Source organism: Leptosomus discolor, chromosome 1 (assembly GCF_034619465.1).
Source record: "Leptosomus discolor isolate bLepDis1 chromosome 1, bLepDis1.hap2, whole genome shotgun sequence".
Lineage (NCBI taxonomy): Eukaryota > Metazoa > Chordata > Aves > Leptosomiformes > Leptosomidae > Leptosomus > Leptosomus discolor.
In genome coordinates this window covers 84,697,092-84,725,057 of record NC_141391.1, presented here as the reverse complement: position 1 = coordinate 84,725,057, position 27,966 = coordinate 84,697,092, and the positions used below count along the sequence as shown (strand labels likewise).

The following is a 27,966-nucleotide window of genomic DNA, read 5'->3' as shown; positions in this document are numbered from 1 at the left end:
AGGTGATATGGAACCAGTATGCAGTGTCATTTCTTTCTGAATCTTCTTTTTCAAGCTCTGTTGTCTTCTCTCAGTGCCTCAAAAAATGATAAGAGCTGATAAAAGGCAGGGCGCTTTTCTGGTAGCTAGATGAAGCAAAGATGATGGGTATAGTTACTTAATTTTTAAATCATTCAGGAACTGTAATTCACATTAGTTTTTCTTGATTTTAGCATTCAGAGACAGTGATGATTATGAGGTAAAGAAAATGAAAGCTCCTTTTATATCTATCTTATGTTGTGATAGTTTAATCTTCTTTCTTTGCATTGATATTTCCTCAAATATATGTTATTTTCCTTATTTTTTTAACAATTATATTTAAAAAAAACCCAAAACATCACTGTCCTTTCATAGTATAACCAATAATGGGCCAAACAGTTTTTTCTTGCTGGTGAGAAATAACTCATGGTCTACAGGGAGCTGATCAAAACTCAGATAAAGAGGAACAATAAATCAGGATAATTCTTGGCACAGAATATGCAGATCACGCAAAATAAAATGAGCATGATCAGCACTTGACTTACAACCCCTACAAGACTCACAGATGGGGTAACACATCCTTCTCATTCTAAGGGTGGGGTTATTTCACACAACTTATCTATCTGAAAAAGAAGAGGTCTTATCAACGTTTGGTGTTTAAGATCTCTGTATAGAAAAGCAGATATCTTTTATCCTCTAGTGGCTAAGATAGAAAGGACGAATGACCATGGAGAGGTACCAGTAATGGTCCTGTCATCCTGGAAGAAATTTAGACAATTAGCTTAGCTCAGCACCCAAATTTTAAACCATTAAAGTCAGGTGAGAAGTATCTCATCCTTTATATAATGTTGATGTTGAAGAGTGTTTTACTCTTATTTGCTTAAACATATGGTTCTGAAAAGAAGCCAGCCAATCTTCCTTTGTGCTCTGTTTCCTGTACTAACAATGTCCTGGACTAGGCTTATATAGAATGTACTACATACAAGCAACGACTTTTATAAGGGATATTTTCCACTATGAACATTAGTTCGGCTATCAACGCTATCCTAGGGACTCCTGGTTTTTTGTTTTCTCCAGTTTGTATGTGCAGATATGCATACCTCATGCCAGCAGTTGTACATTATCTGGTAGATGATGTCTGAAACCAGTTGTGGTCTATAAAGTCTGTACCCTTGAGAAACTTTTTCAATCACCTGCATGTTATCATAAAGCTCATAGGGCTGCTTTCCCAAAGTGAACACCTCCCACATTAAGATACCTGCAAAAATATTCATGGCAATGGAAGACAAGAAATGAAAGTCAAGAAATGCAAGATAACACCTTTTTCCCAGAACAAGACACACGTACAACATATAACCAATCAGACTCTTTACAGAGAATATTGCCCAAAGTATGGACTGAGAAGTGTGACTCTGTACCCAAATGTAAAACAACTTCTACTGCACAAGAATGTAAAGTTAGATAGTACAGTTAGTTATAAAATATATTTAATGTGGACAATGATGGAGAAAATCCAAGACATTTCTACCCATGGACTGCTTTTTTTACAAAATGTACACAAACATCCCCTTATATATGTATGTGTGTGTACACAGAGAGAGGGAAGGAAAAACAAAATGACAGCTATAGTTATCTATGTTTTTAGATAATAATAAGAAAAATTTTACTGGTTTTTCTAAGTGAATGGGACATATAGTCCTTTGGTATCAGAAGGATTTCCGAATACTTTATAGTGTCAGCTACACATACGTATAAAAACTGGATTATACTGAAGCAACAGAAATAGTGGATAACATCATAATCATTAATTCATAATGATAGCTTTGCAAGAAACAATTTTTGCTGTAAAATCGAACATATGTGATGAGCATGCCAACCATAAAATAAAAAAAATCAGGAAATATTTATTTTACAGTGATATATAATACTGGCAGTAATGATTTTCTTTTAAAAGAAATTTATTGGATCTTTGACTTCCCTCCAGCTTGAATTCTGGAGCACTGTAGTGTCACAGTGGGATTGGAATAAAATGGTACCTGAATCCCAGCTTTCCCTGATGAGAACATTAAAAAACCAAGATTATTTGTTCTTTGACATGTACTTTTGGGATATGACTACTTCAGTTCAGTTCCTTAGCCCTTTAAAGACTCATTAGTTAAAAACAACCAAACAAGGACTGATGGATCCCACTCTCCCCTTGCTTCCACTGCATCAGTGAAGAGTGTTAAAACTAGAAAAGACTTTCTAAGGAAAAATAATGTTTCTCATTGAAGTTAATGCCAATATTGACGTCAATGACAATAAAGCCTGGAGGCAGGATTTCACTGATAAGAGCAAAAAGAAAACATCACCAGAAAATCCAAGTTCTGATTTAATCATATATATTACAAACAACTTGTAAAGGGCATGAATGAGCTGTTTCTCTGCCAGAGTCGTTAATATTGGGAGACTAGCTGAAGTTACAGAAGAAGCCCAGCATTTCAAAACACTTGCATCTGCTTTATTCATCATTGTTCAATGTCAAGAACAGTGGGCTGCCAATCCTTCATCAACGTGACAGCTGCCAAAATTTTCCTACTGGAGGAGCAAAGCCATGTAAGTGGAACTTAAGCTTGTTCACAAAAGGCTCCCTTTCCTTTGATGCCTTTGTAGACTTTTAGAAACACTGAACAGACTCCAGGGATTTGTAAATTGTAGCTTGAAATGCACTAGAAGTTCAAATATTTGAAATTCCTGGATAGAAAGTGATCTGCAAACGTATCTTATTTTTGCTGAGATAGAGTCCCAGCTCATACAGACTCTCCTCCAGAGCTGGCTCATGCACAGAGTACATTCTGACCTCTGCGACTAACTTGGGCTCTTTTGACATGGGCAGTACTGATTTATGGTTTAGATACACCAAAGATACTGTTTGATCTCTACTGCCTGCAGTTTACATTACCATATTAAACACACACATATAGCAAATGGGGAGCAGGCAGAGTTTCTATGTGCCTAAAAGAAAAACAGTAGGGCTAAAAAAAATCCAAAGAGGATAGGGCTTGGATGCACAAAAATATTAAGCAAAAACATAAGCTGTAGCTGCTTTTTACATTCCTTCAGTGTGTAAATGTGTAGCATTTCTGCTTGGTAAGCTTAGGAAATCCAAATGTAATGGCATATATGCATACATATTTATATGTCAAATTCCATACATACCAAAGGCCCATACATCTGACTTGCTGCTAAATTTGGTGAAATGAAAAACTTCTGGTGCTGACCACTTCACTGGAAACTTGGTTCCTAGTGAACTTATATACAGGTCATCCAGAACATACCTACAAGGCAAGAACCAAACTTGGTTGTGACTGAGTTACAGTGAAATACTATTTCCTGCTTCTTCCTTGTACATCACAAGGTTCCTAAGAAAAGCCTGGACAGAATTCCAAATTTCCAAAGGATACCTGATAGAGGCATTAGCAATAATCTATAGCATGGATCATTGCTATCAACTTATTAGAGAAATAATGTAGAATCATAGAAATGCCTCTTGTAAGGCCATCTAACCCAGCCTCCTGCTCAAATAGGATTACTCCCAACATCAGATCAGGTCAGCCATGGTTCATTGTATCCGAGTTATAAAAGCCTCCAAAGACTGCAATCTTGTAGTCTCCCTGAATGGCATGTTTCACTGTTCCACCACCCTCACGGGGAAATAACTTCTCTTACTGTCCAGGTTGAACTTCTCAAGTATGTGGCCAATGTCCACTGTTGTATCACCTGGCACTGATAAGACTTATTTGGCTTCATCAGCTCTGTAACTGTAAGTAGCTACAGGCAGCTTTTAGATCCTCTCTTAGCCTCCTTTTCACCAGACTAATCAGCCTGCTCCCTCAGCCTTTTCTCAGAGGACATGTTCTCTAGGCTGCTCATCCTCTCCAACTTCTCTCCATTAAGGCTGCTGATTAAGTTGTTTAGCCCCTAAATTAGGTGAAAATCTTGTACACAAAGTAAACTGAGATTTCTTTAACAAACATGTCTAGTGAAATCTCTCAGCTGTGATTGGCCTTTAAGCCTTAACTTTTTGAGATGGCAGAATGACTTTATTAAAACCCCATAATGGCTTATAGTCATGTATTGTGTTTGTGTGGCAAGGTTTTGGTAGCAGGGAGGCCACAGGAGTGGCTTCTGTGAGAAGCTGCTACAAGATTCCCCCATGTCCGATAAAGCCAGTCCCAGTTGGCTCTGAGATGGACCCACCGCTTGCCAAAGCCAAGCTAATCAGCAACGGTGATAGCACCTCTGGGATAATGTGTTTAAGAAGGGGTAAAAGTTACTGCGTAGGAGCAATTGCAGCCAGAGAGACGAGTGAGAATACATGAGAGAAACAACTCTGCAGACCCCAAGATCAGTGAGGAAGGAGGAGGGGGCCCCCACGCTGGAGCAGGGGAAGAGTGAAGGAGTCCTTCCCCCCGAGGAGGAAGGAGCGGCAGAAACAACGTGTGATGAGCTGACTGCAGCCCCCATTCCCTGTCCCCCTGCACTGCTGCGGGGGATGGAGGGAGAGAAAATTGGCAGTAAAATTAAGAATAGCATGAATGGAGGGGTGGGAGGGAAGGTGTTCTAGGATTTGGTTTTATTTCTTATTACCTTATTCTGATTTGATAGGTAATAAATTAAATTAATTTCCCCAAGTTGAATCTGTTTTGTCCATGATGGTATTTGGTGAATGATCTTTCCCTGTCCTTATCTCGACCCACAAGCCTCTCATTATCTTTTCTCTCCCCTGTCCAGCTGAGAAGGGGAGTGATAGACCAGCTTTGGCAGGCACCTGGCATCCAACCAGGGTCAGCCCACCACAGGTCATTAATGGAAAGGAGACACAAAGAGCTGTATCACACCCTGTGGCTTAACTATCCTAACAGCCAGTTGCTAGCTGATCAATGCCAGTAAACTATACATACACTAACATCATAGCTTCACAAGGCTCCCAATTCTTTTACTTACCTAGTCATCCCAAAGTCAGACACTTTCACAGTAAGATTGCTGTCAACCAAACAGTTCCTAGCAGACTTTAGTAGAGAAATGAGAAAAGAGATGAACAGGAAAAAGTACAAAGAGGAGCAAATAACATCATGTCTTGGTAATTTGCTAATAATAATAATTTCTGTCCTTTAGCATTTCAACGAATAATGACATTCTTTGATTGAAGCAATTAAGTTTGGAACTGTAAGGGAACAGTAACTAGCTCTCTTATTTCACTTTTTGCCTATTGATTGAAAAACATTTTTTACCATTATCCCAGCTTTACAAATAAGGACATTGAGCGATGAAGAAACATAGGTGAGAAACCCACATTCACCTAGAAAAACAGCAACAGTGCCGGAAACTAAATCCTGTCTTTCAAATGGCATCCTACTCCAGGGTCCTTTTCAGTCTCAGAATTTACCGAGACATCAAAAAGTGAGAAACATTGATTGGATTATTCGCAGCGCACCATAAACAGAGTGGAGCAATGAAAGGGGATTTAAACAGCTTGATTTATGAAAAGTTCAATATAAGCCTAGTTCTGCAAATGATCACTTGAGAACATTTATCTAAGGCTGTATTCTCTGCCTGCATGCTTATTCATTTCTGTGGTACAGTTTGCATCTACAGTTTTCAACCTGAAATAAAGCTCAAAGTTTTTTTTGTTTTCCAAAGGTGCACAGCCGGTTTTCACGAAAGTGACTCTATAGTTACAACTTGAATTCTGCTACTTAAGTTATCTGACATTCCTGATGTGTGAAAATTGATGAGGTGTGGATTTAACAACTTTGTTTACACATAAAGAGAATTCTTTGAAAGCATCAACAAGATGCTTTAATATGCTACCTGAGGAGACTACACCCCTATTGGAAAATTAAGCAACTCTGTAACATAAATTGTCACAAATCTTCCAACACATTTTGGTCTAGAGCTAGAATGCAAAATACTACTGCTGACTCTGAAGTACAATGCACCAGAAATTTGGCTAGGTTCACTTTTAATAGGCCAATAAAATAACAATTTATTTCCCTAAAGTCAGCATTCTTGAAAGCTAAGTTTTGCACAAACTTTCGGTCCAAGTCCTTGAAAGGCCTGATTCCTTCACTGAAAGCAACTTGAAATACTTGCTTGAAAACTGGCAGATAAATGCATTTGAAAGAGCTAGGTAGCTGCAGACTTTCAAGTTCTCCTCCTGCTTGCAATGCACCAGAGTAAATTACAGTTTATCCTAGTAGTGTTCGCACTTGTTTTATAGGGGAAACAGCCCCCAATTAGATAAATCCCTGACTCATCAAAAAACTATCTAAGGGACCCAAATCTTTAATGTTGCACTGTTTTCTCCTGGAGGACTACAGCATCATTGGACAGAACCCTTTTCTTCAGTGGACTAATTTTACAATCGAATGCCTGTGCTGCCAAGCGGCTCATAAATCCTTGAGGCTAGAGCCCATAAATGCAGGCAGCACAGTATGCAGTGCCGTAGACCTGTCAGCTCAGCTCTGAAGCAGAGCATATTAGCTTGTGGGCAGTACTGTTTACATGTGGCTTTAGTGCTGCTCACTGGAGCTGCCTTCTCTTGAGCCAGCTGGGTGTCTCTGTTCAGTGGACCACAATGCTGTTTGGGGTGAGTGCCCTATAGAGCCAGTGCAGCTGAGGGTGATCCTGAGGGGTAAGACTGCCTAGTGTTAAGTCACCCCCCTGCCTTCCCTGTTTCACTTCTCCCATGGGATAACTTACCAAATCTCTATGTATGAACTGACAGCTCTCCAGAAATGCCATAGCATCACAAACATCATAACATATTTCCAGAAGCTGAAGGGGTTGTAGCTCCTTTCCATAACTTCTTAAGTAGTCAAGCAAAGAGCCATTAGGCATGTATTCCGTCACTAGATAGATGGGATATGATTTTGAGCATACACCGTACAGTCTAACAAGTTTGGGATGATTAAGTTTCCTGAAATAAATAAAAATAAAATAATCAAAGACTAAATGGAGATTCTTGTGCATTTCTGTAAGCTTTGTTCTTCAAATATTAATACAACATACTGAAAGAAATTATTGAGACTGGATACAGTCTCATCTTAGACTTCAAATATTCCTTTTCAAGAAGAACTGAGTATTCTTCTGCTTATTACTTTGAAACTCAGTATTGATGACAATCAAAATAAAACTCAGTATTGATGAAATGACAACTTCATAGTCAAAACCTGAAATAGCATTCAGGAGCGCAAAAGTGCAACCTTATTGGTGCGAGAAAATTGGTCTGAGTTGGTGGGGTGGACCTTAGACCTTAAGATTTTCTACTAAAATCATGTTGCAAAGTTTTCACATTGAGAATCCTGATCATATCAGATAGTTAACTGTCAGGAATGTAGTGCATTCCTTCAGGGTACAAGATGTAGGGTACAAGATGTATGAAATATTCTTGAATTCTTATGCTTTGATTATTATCTCATGAAATTTCACTGGAAATTCTAACACCCTTAAGTCTTCAGAGTCAGAGACTAAAACTTCAATTCTTACGTTCATATTTCTGCCATTTCTCAGTTATTGGTCTGTCTCTCTTTCCTACCCGCAGCATGGCAGGAACAGCTTTCTAACTGTTTCTGTAGAAATGCTGATGAAGCAGAGTTTTATGAGACATATGTGGAACCTCTGAATTTGTGGAAGAAATGTTAATTGGAAGCTTTGTAGATGACCATATCAATCGTTGTGATTTTGGTAGTACTTCAAATATTCTGTATGGGTACATATTTAGCTCATGTGTAATGTACTCAACGCTACTCAATGCTATTTTTAAAATGGAATTCTCTTTCCTGTGTGTGCTATACATTACTGATTAATGTTTGGAGAGATCATTATTTCCATATAACTAAGCAATGCCATAGCTTACATCATGGTCTGAGCTTCTTCTATGAATTCATCTTCTGACATCGCTCCCTCTTTAATCATCTTTATGGACACATCATATTGTCCCTTCCACTTTCCCAGGTGCACCACTCCAAACTGACCACTCCCTAGCTCTCTCAACAGGACTATTTCTTCTCGTTTCAGCTCCCAGATTCCTAGTGGGAAAAAAGAAATTGCTTTGGCAAAAAAAAAAAGGAAAAATGCAAGCATGGTATCCCTGACATGCAATGCTGCTGTTTTCTCTGGTGGGTTGCAGAACCATGCAGCACTAAAGCAACATACCCATCTCTCAGCTTTGTGTTTGAGATATGGAAAGAGACTATACTTCCTACAAGTGTTGTTTGTTGCTGCTTAGGTTTAAGCCTTATAAATAGATTTGAGAAAGATTTGTGCATCATATGATGATATATTTCCATGTAGGAGACTGGAGAACAAGTATTACTGTGCCAGGTAATGCAGCAAAGGGAAAGAATGGCTATGACTGAGATGTACTGGGGAAGGAAGCATACAAATGCCTTAAACTGCCTTAAAAAGGGCACAACATAAAAGTTGATATAAAATGCCTTTGCATTCATGTTGCCCTGGTTATAGACTAGATGTCCTTGTAGGAAGGGATACCCTATTTCATAGAACCATAAGGTCTCAATGCTAAACTGGACAAGAGAAAACTGCAGAAGGAGCTATTGACTGAATGACTATCCTTCCCAAATTCTCACATTCTCCTGCATGGACAAGCGGAAATGGCCACAAAGATTCTGTAACCTCCTGCAAGCCTGAAAGCAGTAAGAGTCACTAGTTTCTGGTTATTCTTTTCTTGGTGGCCAAGAATGACAGCAGTTTCAAAAAGGAAAGTTATCTTCATACCATTTCCTAATGAAGCTGTGGATGGGACTTTATTTGCTTTTGTAGACACTGCATGCCGGAGCCTTGTCACCATACCTACAAAGAAAATCTGTTAAAGGTCACAATATATACGTGAGTCTTGTGAAATCAAAGAAAATACAGGGAAACTAAAACCTCCCTCTCCCTGCCGTATTACAACTATCCAAGAAGTGACAGATATTCAATATTCAGCAGCTGCTGTGTCATTTCACAAGACTGAAAATTTTCTGTGCTTACAGGCGAGTCCAGCAGAGGTATTGCAAGAAGAGGTAGTACAATACAAAAAGCACCGTGCAGTAAAGGAAAGCAACTGTATAGATAGTGAATATGGTAGACGAAGTTCCACCTAAACTCTCTCAAAAGAGTTTCAATATTTTCAGTAATCAGTATTTGAAGAGATTCACCATAATAAGACCAGAAGCCAAAGCCAAAGCCAATCAAGCAGAAAGGGCATATAAGATTACCTGCCGAGTTGTGCTGATGGTAGTGTATAAGCTTGGGAATTGATTCAAAACAGTAATTTTCAGCAAGATAATACTTGTTCTCAGGGGTTTTGTGCACATGGTAATGTTTGATTGTTCCTTTTTTACTTCTGAAAAACATCACAAAGTGCAGTACATGTCAAAGCCCTGCAAAGTGCCTTCCAGCCCATGCGTTAACAGATTAGTTAGCTGCTGAAGGAACTGCAACACTCCAGCTGGCCAAATAACAAAATATGTAGTAGATGTCACCAGGAAGACTGCTATATTTGCCTCAGTTTGCTTTTCTACCCTTGACACCTGCTGGCTGTGTAGTACAGGCTCCTAGAACATTGGAGACTTCTGCATACTCTAATGTAGTCTGATGGTTAGTACTTGTCTCCCAACAGTTACATCTAAAGCAAAAGACTTTCATCTACTGTCCTTGCAATGGTTCTACACCTAATTTTGAACACCTTCCCTTCCTTTCCCTTCCCCCTCCCCTTCCCTTCCCTTCCTTCTCTCTCACTCTTGAGACCCCACTGCTCCCATAGGTTATCTGCCTGTTACAGGCCTCTTTAGATCAGACAATTCTGGATCTCTGTTCCCCAGTGCAGGGAGCCACTGCCATGTGTGAATTTAAATAACTAACACAACCTGAATGTGCTCGAGGTTCACCTTTAATACAATGTAGAGATTTTGTCATTAACCAGTCACACTAAGCAGCAAGCCCATAGCACGCTCACAAAAATGGTGCATGTTCTTTGGATACTCACTCAGGAACCTTGCTGAATACAGACACAGTATACATTCCTGCTTGGCTAGATTTCCGAACCATAAAAGCACCTTCTTTTCCCTAATTAAAACAAAAAAGAAAAGTTACAAGGAACAATGAGGTTGGGATTCATTTCAGTGAACTTCAGGCTTTCACACTGTAATGTCCACAAAGACGAGAAGATGTGACTCATCTGACCTCCTTTAGGTCTACATTAGGACAAGATGAATTATGTCTTAGGAATATTTATTTCTCTCCACTAAAAAGAGAGTCTAGGTAACTGGTTGTGGTATCCCACTGTAAATGTTGTACCCCAGCCCAGACATGAAGTAGTCTGCAAGTTGTTTTGGTGCACAGATATAGATTTATAACTGGGGAGACGGAGAATTGTTAATCCCACCTGCTTCCTCATGTCCCCTCCAGAGACAGTACATGTTATAAGACCAAACCACCACCACATACATCCCATCTGAATAAGAGCTCTGTCCACCACACTCAGTTCCTTTACATAATGCATTAGACTGATGTATTTTCTATTGCCAAAATATTTTTAAATTATTGAATAAGTAGAAAGATTTTCACTGCAGTCTGTTACATTTGGACTATTTTTAGTCTTTGTGTGCACTCCAGTACTAACTTCCACTATCCATTTTTATTTCTGTTAATGGTTTACCACACTGGGCTGGAAATTCTGGTATTCAGAGTTCATTGAACAGCTACACCTCTAATGTGCTAGGAATGGCTATTGCAGGGAGGAAAGAAGACATCTAGAATCTCACATAGAGACCAAGGTTCACTGCTGTGAAGTTCAAAGAAAACTCCACGTCCCCTTAAAGTTAACTGGAGTCAGGAATATCTAGCACCTTTTGGGACTGGGACGTAAGTCTTTTCTCCAGTGATTTTCCACACTTGAATTTCATTCCTGAACCTATGGTGTAGGTCTAAGGGAAAGGACACTGAGCTAAGGCTCCCAAAGGATCAGGTTATATCAAAGTTATTACTGACTGAGTACCAATAAGACTGGTTGTGAAAAAGCAGCAAGCCACAAGAGGAAAACTTGTTTACACAGCACACTCAAACGCAAAGCACAGCTGAGGCTGGGTCTCCTCCACAAAGCTACATGGACAAGTCCTTCTGCAGCTGTCTGTTGTAAAGACTTGTACACCCGAGTAGTTCTATGGTGCTATCCATCCTTGCTCCTCATCAGCTGCATCCAGCCAATGCTCAGTGGGCATAGCATTGGGTTTGCTCAGGGTTGTCTGCTTGTCTGAGTGAACTTCTTTTGCTCCATATTTGTATATCATAAAACCACCACAGAAGATTCCTCTAGATCGATCTGCAGAAAGAGCCATGCTGGAGCAAGCCACACAGGCCTAGGGATAAAACCAAAAAGCAGAGCTTTGAGGGGAAATGTACTCAGTGTGGCTTTGTTCCAAGCGTATTTTAGAGATGCATAATTTGTTCATTTATGTAGAAGAGACATTAATGCATCCGGGCATTTTTGGAGATCTGTTTAGCAATACCATGTTAGCACAAGAGTTTCTAGCACTCTGTAATTCTACAGCTATTTGAAGAGCATCAGCATCCTCTAGCTACACACTATAGCAAAGACAACAGACACAGAAGCATTTTTGCGGTTCTTCATACACAAGTGATAAAGGATATGTAGCACCTTCTGACAGAGCAGCTGCTCAGACTGGGCACGGGAGGTATTACCAGCATACCATCTGCAAAGAGAAATATTTGGCTTATTGTTCACAGGCTGATTTCTGAATAAGGCACAGCAGACACATGAAAAATGCCAGACATTGTAAATGTTTTCAAAACTGCTTTTAAAAGCCAGAGAGCAGACTTGGGACTTCACAGAATCACAGAATGGTAGGAGTTGGAAGGGACCTCTGGAGATCATCTGGTCCAACTCCCCCACCAAAGCAGGTTCACCTACAGCAGGTCACACAGGAATTGCATCCAGGCAGGTTTTGAATATCTCCAGAGAAGGAAACTCCACAACCCCCCTGGGCAGCCTGTTCCAGTGCTCTACCATACTCAGAGTGAAGAAGTTTTTCCTCATGTTCAGGCAGAACTTCCTGTTCTCCAGTTTGTGCCCGTTGCCCCTTGTCCTGTCGCTGGGCATCACTGAAAAGAGCCTGGACCCATCCTATTGACACCCACCCTTTAGATATTTATAAGCATTGTTAAGGTCCCCTCTCGGTCTTCTCTTCTCCAGGCTAAAGAGCCCTAGGTGTCTCAGCCTCTCCTTGTAGGTGAGATGCTCCAGCACCCTCATTATCTTCGTAGCCCTTCGCTGGACTCTCTCCAGTAACTCCTTGTTCTTCTTGAACTGTGGGGCCCAGAACTGGACACAACACTCCAGGTGTTGCTTTACCAGGGCAGAGTAGAGGGAGAGGATGACCTCCTTCAACCTGCTGGCCACACTCTTGTTAAGGCAACCCAAGATGCCATCAGCCTTCTTGGCCACCAGGGCACATTGCTGGCTCGTGGTCATCCCATTATCCACCAAAACTCCCAGGTCCCTCTCTGCAGAGCTACTCTCAAGCAGGCCAACCCCCAACCTGTGCTGGTGTATGGGATTATTCCTCCCTGGGTGCAGGACCCTACAGCTGTCCCTGTTAAACCTCTTGTCCTGTGTGTGTGATTTTAGGCCATGAGATAAAAGGGAAACCACTAGTTCCCAAGTGCTTCCTCTCATCCATCCAGTGGTTCTCCTCCTGAAATAACTGGGCCCACTCTGTGACTCTGGCTTTTTACAGTAAATCCTTATAAGAGGATCGTGCTGCTCTAATGCTCTGCCAGGGACTCTGTGAGAAGTAGTTTGCCCTGTCTCCTGCAGACCATGACACAGCTGTCTCCCTAAAAGCTGGAAGGTATATACTTTTCCTCTAACCTTGAGCCTTCTGGTTGTCATAATATTTAAGTAAACTAAGAGATCCCAAATGGAGGAAACAAGCCAAACATGCTATGTCAGGTCTGTTCAGGGATCTCCAATGAAGGCTTTTTGATAGCAGTTCACTTTTATGAAGCATCCCTTTAGTAGCATACTAGACTGATTTGTCTAAATGCCTTTCTCTGGTCTGAAAACAAATACATTCATGCCTTTAGAAGTTTGTGGGCAGTGATGCTGATGATGACGATACCTAAAATTGATGTCATTATTATGACAGCCATACACAGGATACCATTGCTCTGTAGGTATAGTGGACATGCAAAGAGGAGGGATGATCTCTGCCCAAAGAATCTTTTGGTTCTCTTGAAGACAGTCTATATACTCACTCATGCTTAGCAATACTCTGCTCTTCTGCCAATGTCTGTCCACTGACACTGGAGTTTTCCCTGCAGAGACAAAACAACATGCTGAAATTGTGAAAAACTAGTTACGAAAAATACCTTCCTTGGGTTAAAAGTCATACTATATACATTTTTTGAGGAGTTAAGCCATAGTCTAAGGTGAACATTTCCAAAAGTTGAGACATACTTAATTGTCTGGATTTTTTGTGACTTGGTAAACACTTACACAGCCTTTCCTCTCCACTGTGCAATATGTTGAAAAGCCAGATATTCTCTGTGCGTGCTGTAACTGGCAATGAAGCCACATATCACTTTAGTGGCCTCATGAAGAGATTGCATCTGCCTTTTCAAAATTTACATACGGGGTTTCCAAAACTGCATAACTCTAGGCTTCCCAAATAACTGTTCTTAGCAAGACAAACAACAGAAGGATACCAGGTGGCAGAAAAAGAGGCCTCTAAAATAACTTATTGTGTAGAAACAATGATAATTCTGATTTATGTTGTCTTTTACAGGATACTGTAAAACTAGGGTGTGTTCTTTTAAGGAAACCTCTGAATCTTGTCCAGTATGGTTTGCTATGAGACAATCTGCTATGTTTCTGTCAGATTTTCATTCAAATACTTGGGCATATGTTTAATGTTCAATGCTGTAGCATCTTACTAAAAAGGAGAAGATGGGTCTGATGTATCACTTTGACAGACCTGTATTCCCTTTACCCTGTACTACTCACATACATACAAAAGCATGAGAGTGCTAGCAAGGCTGATTTAGTGCTGAAATAAGACTACAAAGATTGAAATCCCAGAGTCATTGAAGTGAGTGGCAAAACCCTACTGATTTAAATGAAACCAGGATTTTCAACTGATGCTTTCTGCATTGATGTCTGAGTCAAGAAGACAAATGGTATCTGATTTTATACCTTTATTCTTAGTACTCAGAAAGTCATTTAAAAAGAAAAATATTCCAGAAATATTGCCTAATCTTTAGTAGAGTGGTGAGGAAAACATTTAAGCAGAGGATGACTGCATATTGATTCACCTTGGCTCATCATCAGTCAGAGATAACTTTCTCAAGTAAGTGCTTGGTACGAAACCTTCATTCCTGCAAAATAAACCATTCACAGTTTAGCTATCGTACACGACTGCATCTTAAATTTAGTCACTTAAAATAGGAAAAGAGATTAAACAGAGAGTCACTTTTTAGAATGCCACTAACAGAAATGTTCATGGTTAAAACGTTTCTGCTTTTACTTACCATGTAGAAAAATACAGAAGTAATTTGTTTTAGAAAATTACATTTCAATTAAGTACTCTTTTCACTAGTCATTGAAATGGCTTCTTCCTCAGGGACTGGCTTCATCATATGGAAGAATGGAGCAGCTGTTCAACAATTTCATTACATGCCATCTCAGTTGCTGTCATGAAGGTTGCCAGTAGCTAATAAGTGCTAGCAGAGTATCCAAGGTCAAATGCAGAAAGTCAACAGTAGGCTCAGCCGTCTTCCCAACACAATGCCAGATGCAATTGAGAAGCTAAGCTAAGTGAGTGTGGACAGCTGAGCTACCACTTAAAGCATCTGGCAGCATGGTGTGATGGACCTAAGCTATGGTGCCAACAGGCATCTGTAGTTTTAAGGGGCTGGGCTGTATTCTGTATCCCTTGGAAAAATAAATAGGGGAAATAAATGGTATATTTGAATATGGATGGACACAGAAGAGAAGAGTTTCTTTAACACTGATCTCAGTAGAGCAAGAAGAAAACTGAGTGCCTGAAAACAGGTGAAACAGGTAACTCCTAATGTTTGTTCCTGCCATATTCAAGAAAACAGGATCTTCAATTTTTCTCAAGCAGAATTTAAAGGTTTTGTTATAATGTATATGTGACTTGTCCTTACAGAATCAATACTGCAAAAGTCTCAGTTTCTCAAGCCAAAGAACGAACTGTAAATGTTCTCCCTTTCTCTTGATCTCTGCTCTCCTCTGCTCCTTCATTCATCTTAGAGCCCTCTACTCAGGCTCTATAAGCAGAGCTGCCTGTGTCATGTGCTTTTACATAGCCATAAACAGTCCAGTGAAGGCATTTAGAGTGCATCTCAGTTTACTAATTTATTAGTAGTAATCTATTATTTATTGTTGCTGGGGTTGTGTGCTGCTTTCTTCATCCAGAAACAGTATGCCAGTCCTATGAGTTATGAAGTGCAGACACTTTAGCTTAGGTTAAGGTTGCTTTATTTGTTGGTTTTCTTGCAGTTGTAATCAGTGAATTATGAGTGGATCAAGTAATTTCATTCTGTTCCAAACCAGTTTAGGCATCCCTAACTCAAAACTTCTTCCCTTTCACATTTCTATCAAGTAAATAAAATCAAACTCAGCCAGTATCCATCATGAGACAGACAAGGAATCTTATCTTTTCCAGGCTGCTCCTGTTTGTTGCACTGCCTTTGTCTCTAGTGTACTCCTAAAGCTGTTTCTGATTTAATAACTTGGGAAGAGATGCTTTTTTTCTGCTCCAGCTGGATATTAATGAAAAGTATCTTATTTTATGTTGCTGAAGGGGATTCCTCCACTTGTGAACCTCAAAGAGAATAATTAAGCCCTGTGAAGGATATGGGTGCCCTGTCTTTGTGGAAAAGTGTTGCTAAAGCTGGGGAGAAACTGAAATAGTAAGGGATTCATGCCTCAGTAGCTCTCACTGGTCTCCTATGCTGTGACTGCTATTGCAATAGTAATGGTGTTGATCTAAAGACGGTTTGTGCATACAAGAGAGGCAACAATAATACAATATATAATACAATGTGAGGAGACATTTTTTGTCTTTTTTTTCACTTAAACTAAATAGTTGGAAAATAATGGATAGCTTTGGTGTACACAAGCCCTTCTTCAAGCACATTTCAAAATTAAGATCACTGGATACTATCTTAGGTAGTATACTAGGCAGTGATTGCTGTAAATCTTACTTAACCTGGCAGCCAACGATGGTAATGAAAATGCAGTTGTACACAAGACAATAAGGCTTCTATAGCAATGTTTAAAAGCTACTAAGGTAATTCTAACATATATTCTGAAAGGTATCAGGACTGCCTGTAGTGGTGTCTATGAAGATGAGATATGTGGAAGACCATGGTCATGGAACAAAAGTATTCTGCAGGGCATACTTACCCTTCCAAATCCCTTACTTTCCAGCAGTCAGAATGTTCCTCTTGCAATACATAGTATTTATTGCTTCTGACAAGCCGGATAGCTGAATATCCTTTGGGTTCATAGTTGCATTGGGCCACAGCCATATTCAGGACCGAATTCTCTGGTGATAGCACCTGAGGCAGGCTTCTGCGCTTCTGCTTTTGAAGACAGAGGAAATAAAATGGTAAGGAGATGCAGCACAGGGTACAGTAAGAAAATACAAATGATATGTACACGATCATATATCTTCAACAAGTATAATGACGTTAGGCAAAATAATCAAAGCTAAGAAGACGGGCACAGACAAGCAGCTTTTTCCTCATCCATTTAGCAGCACAGCCCAGATACTGTTGTCCCCATTTGTGAGAAGGTGAGAACAGAACCAAATTTTCCATGCTAACGACACCAGAAGCAATCAACTCTGGGTGGAGGCTGACACTGCTGTAAAAGGAAGCTCTCTAACAGAGATAGACTTGGCTTGTATCAAAGCCTGCCACCTATCTGAAGCTGATACTACTTCATGAACTGTTGCAATTCATGTGCTTTGGACACCATGTGACAAAATTGTGCTTTACTCCAGTTAAGTGCAATGACGTCCTGTTTTATCAAAAGACCCTATCACAGTATTATACAATAACTTTTGTTTTTTGAATGGCTTTTCATCAGTAGTAATGTTAGCATGAAGCAAAACAAGCATTAGTTGATTGCTACTGCTAATGACTGATAGCAAAAAGCTATGCTAATTCTAAACCATTCCCTTACCATGTTTTATCGATGTTTCTCTGCTAAGCATGTTGGATACAATGAATCCCGCTCCTTGGTGCCTAACTTTCCCTGTGCAGAGTCAAACAAGTGTTGGTATGTAACTATGGCATTCATCTTACCTAGCTTTGACCTGTGTCTTCAAGCGAAATATGTCATCCTACAGAAGTGCCTACTTCTCATCATCGATTGTTGAGGAGGTCTACACAAATTACTTGGACGAGAAGCCTGGCATTAAAGTTAGATGATGTCAATCAAATCATGGGCAAAAGAGCGCCTAAAATTAAGGCACTGAAATGCATTTAGAAATCGGGGAAGTCGTAACTGAGAAAATACAGACATCACGGTTCTTTAAGAGCACAGAAAACTACATTTTAAATGCTCATAGCAAAGAATGAGGGAAAATAATAAAGGCATAGGAGAAAAGGCTCCAAATGCCAGCTATTTATTGTTGAAAACCAGTATAATGCCTTGGCAGGGAAGAATGCCAAGTGTCCTGAAGCAGGCTGTGATTGCTTTAAATCAAGTCAAGTGACCATGCCATTGTATGTTTGCTTGTTTTCTCTTTATTGAGATTTCTTTGCTTAATTTAAACAAGGAGAAACCAAAGAGACAAGTGAATGCCTGATTGAGTCCACTGAACCAGAAGACACACATGATCTCTTCCTGCAAACACACAAAGTCTCAATCTGATCTCACTAAGCTCTAGTGGAGACAATCATTCTTTAAAGACATATCACTCACAGCAGTCCTCATCATTTGACTAGGAGTAGGTTTGTTACTCCTCGAGTACTACTACTTGGACCCAATAAGGGTGGTTCCTGTTGGTCATATCTGACTTCGGTGGAAAGGAGCTTACAGCTTGAGGGACTGTGTTAGGCATGACTCCCCATTTGCTTTGTGGAATAGTGACAGGACTAGAGTTGGTTTCAGTTGTCAGAAAGATGGAGATAATTATAATATAGAGATTAAACTGTTTTCTCTTTAAAGCATCTAGTGATGTTAGAACAAACTGATGTTCAACAAACGTGTTTATGAGCTGACGTGCACCTCTGACATTTGGCCTCGGTAATTTTTGGAGATTAAATTGTTCTTTCTTAATTTCCTGTGTTTTGCTTGTAGAATGATCAGTGTCATCCTCTGATGGATCTTTCATCTTTTTGTTTGAACAGAAGAAATTGCAAAGCACTGGCCAAAGTAAATGGTATAAAGAATTATTAACACAGAAATTAGTTTTGCTTTGTCCAACCTGCCAGGGAAAAGAACCAGCCAAAGATAAGCACATCAGATTTGCATCCCTTTGGGTTTCACAGCTGAATGTGTATTTGCCTGTTGCAATACTCTGGATGGACTTCATCTGTAACCTGGTACAGATTAATGTCCTGATCGGTGTCCATATATACAGCTTTCTATTTCCTGCACTGGCTGAAAGCCCCAGAGGGTTTCCTAATAGTAACTGAGTGGATCTTATTATTTCCTTTGTGCTGGCAGTGATATTGTTGTGGTTTTCATATCGATGACTGTGCCGCTGTCATCTAGAGAGAGCCATAGGTGACAGTCTGATAGTCAGCTGTGATGTGTATATGGGGAATAGTTACTGTCTGCAGGACTGCACCTCTACCGTACAGCTGAAAGCATGTGCTGGATCACACTGATTTCCATAAAACTTGTCCAATACATACTCATGAGAAGACATGTGTGTGCACTCAGTGGAATTCTATCTGATCTACTGAAGTATTGGTCTGACCTCGATGAACTATTTTCCATTGCAAAGTCAGTGGATGCCAGGCTTCAGCAGAGGTGAAAATGTTTCTCAGCCAGGAAGCTTCTGCTTCCTGCTGTTATCAAAGCACAGCAGAAACGCCTACTGGTTCCCAGGAAGGGAACTTTGTGCCCACTGTTCTTTGTAATGGCATCACTCTTTAGGAACCACCTCCTCGGTGGGAGACTAGAGGTGTAATGTTGAACTGATGAAAGGGACAGAGGCATCAAGTGCAGAATGTAAGCATGCAAAAGTAATACCTCATGCAAGATGTAATGCCTCTGGTCAGTTTTGCCTACATGCAAAAGTAATGCCTCTGGTCAGCTGTGAAGAAAGCAAAGCAGCAAGACTTGCAGAGGCTGGAGAGGTGAGGGACATGAACTGAGGGGTAGGCGGAAGGAAGGCTGAGGGTACGGTAGTACCTCTGATGATCAAACTGAGCAGATGAAAGGGCAAAGTAAAAGTTGCCGAGAGCTTATAGAAGTAGCTCTGAGTCTAAATATAGACTGTTTCTCAACATGAGAAGTCAGTATTAGCCTTCTTAACCTGATTATATCATATGCCTTGGGAAAACGAAGTCAAGTTGTTCTAACCAGATGTGGTAGTTCTTATGTCTGCATTGAAGCACTCATCTGAAAACTGTCATGTCCCTGCTTTTTAAATTTCCCTTTCAAAATACCTTCTGTGAACTCAAGCAGATAATAAAAATAAATCATAAAGGCCTAGCAGAAGCCAGCATGTTCAGCAGCAGATTTGCATGACTGATGATTTCTTCAGATAGACAAACATCTCTTGATGGAAGCCTGGCAAAACAGACCACAGTATTCAAAACAAGATATGCTGCTACGTGTTCACAATGCTATTACTTTCAAACCTCATTATCAGAAAAAATGTCAAAAGCTTCTTTGCTCATAGCTTCTTTTCAAGGCTTTATTATTATTTTTCTTAAAGCTCCATTTTACAGCTCTTGGGATTTTATTTTCTGTCTCTTGATAATCTGTGTGCTTCTTAAAGCTCTGGCTGTTCATGTCAATTGTGTACATAAAAATTCCAGCTTTTTTTCACTTTTCTTTAAGTTACTTTCTGATTAAGAGAGAGATGCTAGGAAACAGACCCAGACTGTATTCTAAAGATACAGAAGACAAATTAAAATAAAGCAGGAAATCTCACGATTTGAAACCAAATCTGGTTTAATTCAGAGGAGGCTGTGCAGTGTTGTGTGAATACATAGTCAGACCATACTGTTAGTCCTTTTTTTAAGAGATAAAAGCATCATAACTTAAGGCACATTGTTGTCTTCTATTCTCTTGTCATTGTTACCTCCTGTCCACCCACAAACTGCAATAATTAAACTGAGCAGTAAAACTAAGGTCAAAGATACCACTATTGCTCTTGTATTTGTACAGGAGGAGGTAGATGAGGAAATAAGCATAAAAGCAGATCTTCTAGTTTACTTTTATTCTTAACCTTGCCAACTGTCGACCTTCTTCATCAAGCAATTGCTGTGCTAAAGGACTCAGGCTGAATTGAGCACGAGTAGTACTTTTTGGCATCCTGGTGTCTTATTTGTCTCTTTGGGTCTGCAAAAGCCTGCCTTTCTCAGATGGACAGTAAGGCCCAGTGGGTGCTGGTGGGACACCACACTCTCGGGTTTCTGTCTGATATAAAGTCAAGATATAGGCAAAAGCACATAAAGAGCTCAGATGTACTTCCCAGTTCATTAGCTTAGAGAAAGTTGGGCTAAACAGGCATCTGTACTTCTGACCCAACCCCAGAGGAGCACAACTTGGGACTTGCCTGAGAGAAATGCAGTTCATCCACCATTTCTCACCCATGCAAAACCAGTATATTTGTTCACATCTTCAGTTATAATGCTTTCTCCAAGTACTACGAGTACCGTTTTCACTGGGGAGGGTGGTGGAGGACCTCCTACACATTAGAGAGCTAATTTCATGGAGCAGGGAGATGAGTCCTTCCCTCTGACATGCTGGTGGACACAAGGATGCTGAAGCTGCACTGCAGATTAGAGGTCTACACCAGCTTGTAGTGAGTGGCTGTTTGCAATTCTCCATCCCATCCCACAGCCCGCCCCACCACCTGGATACTGGATCTTTCCCTGCAGCCAGATACTCGAACATTTTCACCTACCAGCATTTGAGGGAATGGAGGCAGTGGTTTCACAGACCCAGTTGTGCAACACAGAGTCACATCTAGAAGAGAGGGAGAATTAAAGAAAAAAAAACAGGAATTTGAGTAAGGCTTTATCTCATGAGGCTTTCTTGCTTGCAGATCTATACAGCGGCAGCAACAGCACCATGACAGCTGACATTTCACTTCCTTGAGGTATCAATATAGTTTAGCTCTGTATTTTCCAACCTTCTCTTAATTCAAGCACCATCTCAATATCTTTGAAAAACCCGTCAAATATTGTTTTCATCTATGCCAAAATACGAATTCAGGAAAATCTGCAGTTTTATTTTGCTCTGTGGTTTTCCCTGTTCTGTTAGCTGACTTGATTGCATACTGAGGGAAACACATGAATCCTTTATTCTTATTCTGTTTTGTCAGGTTTTTTGTTTTGTTTTGTTTTTAAATTGTTTCTTTGGCACTTTTAGTCTATGAAGCCATGATTAAGAAATACTGCTTTCAATTACCCAGTGGTTACAAGCTTGAGGTAGAGGCTGACTGGAGTCATCCCTACAGTCTTCCTGTGCTTTGCACATCTCTGTTAGCAATCTCGGGAACTTATTTAGGAACAGATTTAGAGCAGATAGAGCACATTATCCTACATGCATTATTATCTCAGACAAAAATTCTCTTTTTAATTCTTCTCTTGGCTAAGAAATCCATGAGTGGTAATGAGTTATTTCCTTGTCCTTGCAACTGACGGGGGGTTTCATGGCCTTATTTTCTTTTGTAACAAGTGTTTTGAAGCTAGATGAAGCTATTCAAATTACTGTTACAAATCAGATGACAACTCTTTACATTATGTACTGTTCCATAATGCTGAAACCCATAGTAACAGTAGATAAGACTATAGGATTAATTTCAATTTTCAGAAGAAAATGCCTGATACAGGCAGTTTCACAGATCTAAATCAGGTTCCTAACTGCTCACACCTACATTTTTTGATTTACCTTTTAAAATTTCTATTGTTCTATTGTTCCTCCCCATCCAGCTTATGATATCTCATAAGAAGGGTCTTACAGCATAATACTACAATTTAGCTAGAGATCTTAAGAATAAGGACAAAAATAATTCCATCTGGCCTATTTTGTAGTTAAAAATGTCACTAACTACTTGGTCAAACACAGCAGATACAATTTAGTGTATTATTTCCCCCAGTTATACTGTAAGCTACAATGTATAACAGCTATGATGTTAAAAGGAGCTTAGCACATACATAAAAAGGTGTAAGTAGGCTATCTTTTATATTGACTACAATGCCTTAAATATCCATGGCATTTGGCAATATTGTGAAAAACATCAATGAGACTAATCAAACAAATAAAAGAACACATTACATTTCTCCCAAATTGTACATCCAGGGGCTGATTTACAGGTCTGGTTGCAACAGAGAAACTTCCCGTTGATGAAGAATCCTTTATGGTATTTGTTTAGTAAGTCAGAATTGTCTTTAATTTCTGGAAAGCACAAAGAAACCAAAGAGAACATGACAAGCTGCAAAATGGGAATGTTCCTTATGATCAATAGAGTCTGCTGCACCAAACCATGGAACCCCAGAGTGCTTACTGACTTCTACCTCTAGACACATATCCAGGTCACATTTTTATCTCTATACTATATTCCTCTATGCAAACTCAAGTCTGAAATCCATACCCACTATCTACAAAGAAATAGGGGTGTCAAGAAGGAGATACAGTACAGTCCAACGAAACACCCAAAGCCAAAACAAATTATCATGGATCATGTATTTTATAAATATTTAATTATCAATAATAAAACTAATTAAAAGAAAACATTTTCAGATATCAAAATATGCAGAGTATTTTCCTAGAACTATTTACTGTAAGAAAATTATATTCACTGATGCTCAACATGCCATATGACAAATCCAAACTAACATTTATCTGTTACAATACAGTTCTTATTTAAGCACACCAAAAGGGAACACCATCACAGATATATATCTGAAGCACTACTTTACTCTAGAAAAATAGCACCAGTAGTATCACTGTGCTAGTGACACACTAGTTCTGCAAGCTGTAACAGCAGTTCTGGTTTTCAAAAGGTATCTAGAAGAAATGTAGAAGGTGTAGAGCAAGACTTTGAAAATTGTTTGTGTCAGGACAGGTTTTCAGTCGTGCTGCGGTGAGCCAGTAAAACCAAGATCCCTGAACACGCAAAAGAGCTGCTAAAGGATCAGGACATGCCTTTGTGACAAGCGCTTTTTATACACTTTTGAAGAGGCTTGTAGGCAGTCAAATATTTTTGCTCTCATTTGTCTTATGAGTATTACAAATTATGTCACTTACACAACCTTACTCTTCACAAATTTTGTTTTAAAAAATCTTACTGAAAATCTTGGTTTGTAGAAAGCTCAGTGTCATTTGCCGAATGCTTCTGGTCCACATTCTTCATAACTTCTCTAAATTAATTGACATGCCCTTACTTCTGTGTATGCAAAGGGAGTCACAAATAGGTAGCTCATGCACAGGCTTACAAGTGAAATTGGAGAAGATATTTATTCACAGCCCGTTATAGATTGCCTATTTTTGCTTCTATAACGGCCAGCATGTGTGAGGGCTGCCCTGTTCAATGTGACACTTTTGCCTTCGCTGGAGTTATGCAGGGATGCAGTTTTCTGCTTATAACTTACATTTTGCCTAACTGTGATTTTACTTTATTGAAAACAATAGAAATTTCCTTGAAAAAAAAAGAGGACATTATAAAGGAAAAAGCACTAGCAGTGTTCGTTATCAAAGTGGCATCCATGCAGATAAATGCTATACTAGCCACATCAGGAATGGTTGTGCCCTGTTGATCTGCACCAGTAAAGGCTGAACACATGATGATTAAAAAATGCCCGTGGGAAAAAAAATGTTTTATTTTGGCTTATTTCTTACTGAAACCTTCAACCTTTAAAATTTCTAATCCATTCTTGAAAGTACCATGCATTTCAATCAGCAGGCGGTGAAGTATGAAAGAGACTAAAAACAAGTGTCAAAGAACGGCACAAAGATGAGGCAGGAGCATTTTCCTATCTCTCCTCACCTTATTTGAATATTTTGGAACAAAGGAATAGTGTTACCTTTATGCAAAGCTGCAAGCCACCGCTCCCGGGACTCTTCATTAGTGGCATAGACATAGAGAAGTCCACCCTTGTACACAATCTGGAAGAGGTTGGGAAAGCCAGCATGGTGAGATGTACTGCCTGAGAGCATGTTATTATACAGGAGGGGAAAGGAGAAGGGGATGGGAACCAAAAAAATAGGTTTTGTAGACCCACATCGACCTCCCCCAACATAGTGATGATTCTCAGAGGTCATTTATATTATTGACATTTCATATAAATGCTTCATATATTTAATCTAAGCCTAAATTTAAATCTAAACCTAAATAAATATAAATACGGACTGCTTTAACAAAAGTGATTTGTGTCCTAATGCACAGTCGTAGAAACAATGGACAACATTGAATATTTCTGGATATTTCCATCTTCTATGTACAAAAGACCTTATAGCCCACATGTAAACTCTTCCTTTCCACTTCAGTTTTTCCACATTCATCTTCCAGCTTCTGGCTTGTGTTACACAAGGCCAGACCGTATGCTCACAAGGCCAGGAACCCATCTCTGACAGCATCCAGTAACAAATATTGAGGCAGAGTATAGGCATCTCCATAGTGATCAGGGAATCCTGACCCAAAGGTGATGCATTTAGACTTAATACCCTTTGAGAGTAGTTTTTCTTCTGTGAATTAATTCAGTTGCCTTTTTAAGCAAATAACTAGTACCTACAACATCCTGCAGTAAGTAGTCCTACAGCTTAGCTACACAATAGGAACAGCCAGCTTCTTTTGCTTGTTTTCATCCTGTCTTCTGCTAGCTTCATTTGATGCCTACCTCATAATTACTAACATCTGCTTTGCTTTTTGGATCATGTTTAGTACTCGGCTGACTGTGTGCGTGTGCGTCTGTATTAGGTCACGGTTTCATTTCCCTTGCGTACATTGCTTTTCAGTCACCTGCACTGAATTTCAAATGCCACTTTATTGCTTTTGTTTGTTAGACTGAAGAGCTCTTGTTATTAGACGTGTACTCCCACTGGTAAGTATACATGACTGATCAATTTGCTTCCTGTCTCCTTATTTAGTTAAATGATGGAGCCCCGTGAGCTTTTCTTTTGAACATGTTATCCATCCAATCTATTAGTCATTGTCAAGACTCTCCTTTGACCTCTCTTCAGTTTACAACATCTTTCTTCAATTACAGTCATCAGAACTAGACACAATATTCTCCTGGTGATCACAGTAGTGTCAAAACATACTGCATGCTTTTGCTCGATATGTGCCTGCTTCCATGTCCAAGGATGCCATTAGTTCCTTTGGCCACAGCATCGCACTGGGAATTTATGTTCAGCTATCATGATCCTAAAGTCCTCTCTAGAGATAAATGTTTCCCTGAACAGAGTCCTCTATCCTGTAATTATAGCATACAATCTTTTCCCCATTTAACTGAATGATAGACTCCTGACATAAATACACTAATTTAACATAAATGTGTTATTCAGTGCCACAGAACTGAGAGAGGGAGAAGGGAAAGGAAGACTGGAATGACACCTAAGATCAACCAGGCAATGAAATATTAAGTTCTCTCATGAAGTTGCTCTTGAGCATGGCAATTATTGCAGGGCCATGAATTAACACACTTTTCAGCAACCCTGTTACTGACTCTAGCAGCCTGCTGCTTGTAGATGCACTTTGGCAGCGGTTCTCCAGAAAGGGATCTGTGGCTGCGTCTCACATCTGCATGTCTCACTGCCCATAGAATTGAGATTGATGGAGGCTCTAGGAGGAGCCTGAGCTGGGCAATTGAAACAGAAGAAAGGCAGCAAGTTTGAAGTTATGTTTTTCTCATCACATTTAATTCTTGAACATGTGTAGTGCTTTGTGCAGCTACATCTTCTGGCACAAGGTGTAGCCTTGGATTTCCTGACTGTGGCACATTTCAGCGGTAATCAGGTAGTCAGGGGGCAAATCCTGCACTTGCTATTGGGGCCAAAAAAAAGAAGTGGAAAGAGACAGTAAGAATTAAAGTAAGAATTTTAAGTGTTTAATTCTGCCTTAAAATGAGTGATAATCACATAGTGTAGTGATCTGTATATTCCAGATAATATTAAAGCAAATATCTGATAGAACCTTTGAACATAACAGAAAAAAGACCTGATCTAAATTCTATCACAGTCAATTAAAAATATTTCAGTAAAGTCACAACTTCAGTAACAGGGACTGATTTTCTATTTGCTGTAAATATCAGTAACACTCAGCAATATCAGGTATCACCACTTAGGACAGGAACAGTAAGTGTAACCTTAGGATGACTGGAGTATTTCACAGGTGTAAATGAAACAGATTCCATGGCTAACCTGAAAAGGATATTGTCTTGCAGGAGGTGTTGATTCCTCAAGATTCACTGTCTCAACACATCTGATTTTCTCAATCTCAATTGACCCCCTTTTGCTTCCTTTTTTCTGAGAGAGAAAAAACACAGCAGAGTGTAAACTAATGTCAATAGAATATAAAGTATTCTAGTTTGATGATTTTGTACAATTTTGTGTTTCAAGTTGTATAAGCCATAGCTTCAGGTTTGTTAAACTTTAAAAGAAAGGTACTAAAAAACCTCCTCAGTGCTCTATCTGTGTCTAATATATTGATCAAATACCTTTTTAGGTTGGTTACAAGAATTACAGGACACAGCCCCACATCTGAGAAAGCATCTGCTGCAATTGCAGGAGTACAGGGCAGAAGAGGGGACTAGGAGGAAAAGAAGAAGGAGGAATTAAGAGGAAAACACCTTAAGTGCAAATCAGAAGCCTAGCTGTGGCATTCATAATTTTGTTAAGGTAATGGAGCTTATTCTCACTGAGCTTCCCTGCAGTTTTCTAATGGGATGTTACTCACAGGAGGAGTCCAAATGTATGAAAAGAGCAAAAACTTCAAAACAAGTTGCCTGGGACATATATTTGCATTCCCAATGGGAGATCTGAGTGAGAAGCCACCCTTTTGTGATATACAGTCACTCCTTAGGAAACATGGACAGTTTAACCATCTGCTGTGTGCAGTTGAGGGATGAGATTCTGAACTAATTATGCCTCATACAAGTAATTTCTGAAGTCAGTTCTTTACATCAGTTCAGAGGGAAGCCTGAACAAGGAAAACGTCCTTATTCAAGGCAGTGTGTAAACATATGCCAATGTTAATTACTTGCTTAAGTTCTCTTTGGAAGGACACAAACAGATGCTCAATGGCAGGCACCACTGTAAGAGTTGTTCTGAATAGAGACACTCTTAAGCCTGTGGCTGTTTTCCTGAACTGAAACTAGGATTTGATGCCATATAATTCTACTCAAAACAAACTCCACCTGTTGTTCTAACACATAATGTCTAATCAAGTTTCACAGAAGAAAACCAGAGGAATAAGGTGACACTGGAAAATCTTAGTTTACTTAAAAAAAAAATATATTTCTTACCCCTTTGTCATATTCATAGTAAGAAAGGTTTGCTTTTGTCAGAACAAAGAACCTTTTCTTGTAATTAACTGGTGATATTTTCCTCTTCTGCTGTGACTTCTTTAAAAGAAGTTCTTCTAGAATTTTTTTCTTCTCCATTATATTTCCCTAAAAAAATCAGTTACTTTTATTACTACTACATAGCACCACCACCGA

The 27,966-nt window shown here is 39.6% G+C and overlaps 1 protein-coding gene across 1 annotated transcript; it reads right to left on the bottom strand.

Moving 5' to 3' along the window:
* Positions 1-50: 50 nt before the first annotated feature.
* BMX (BMX non-receptor tyrosine kinase) lies at positions 51-27,909 on the bottom strand. Its single transcript, XM_086482026.1, has 18 exons — positions 27,772-27,909; positions 26,669-26,773; positions 24,334-24,415; positions 22,586-22,705; positions 21,210-21,271; positions 16,517-16,692; positions 14,398-14,460; positions 13,342-13,401; positions 11,723-11,777; positions 10,052-10,131; positions 9,282-9,409; positions 8,800-8,874; positions 7,919-8,090; positions 6,763-6,979; positions 5,005-5,069; positions 3,217-3,335; positions 1,119-1,276; positions 51-125 (listed from the first exon to the last, which is right to left on the bottom strand). The coding sequence occupies exons 1-18, from the start codon at positions 27,907-27,909 to the stop codon at positions 51-53; spliced, it is 1,950 nt and encodes a 649-aa protein (XP_086338152.1).
* Positions 27,910-27,966: the final 57 nt, after the last annotated feature.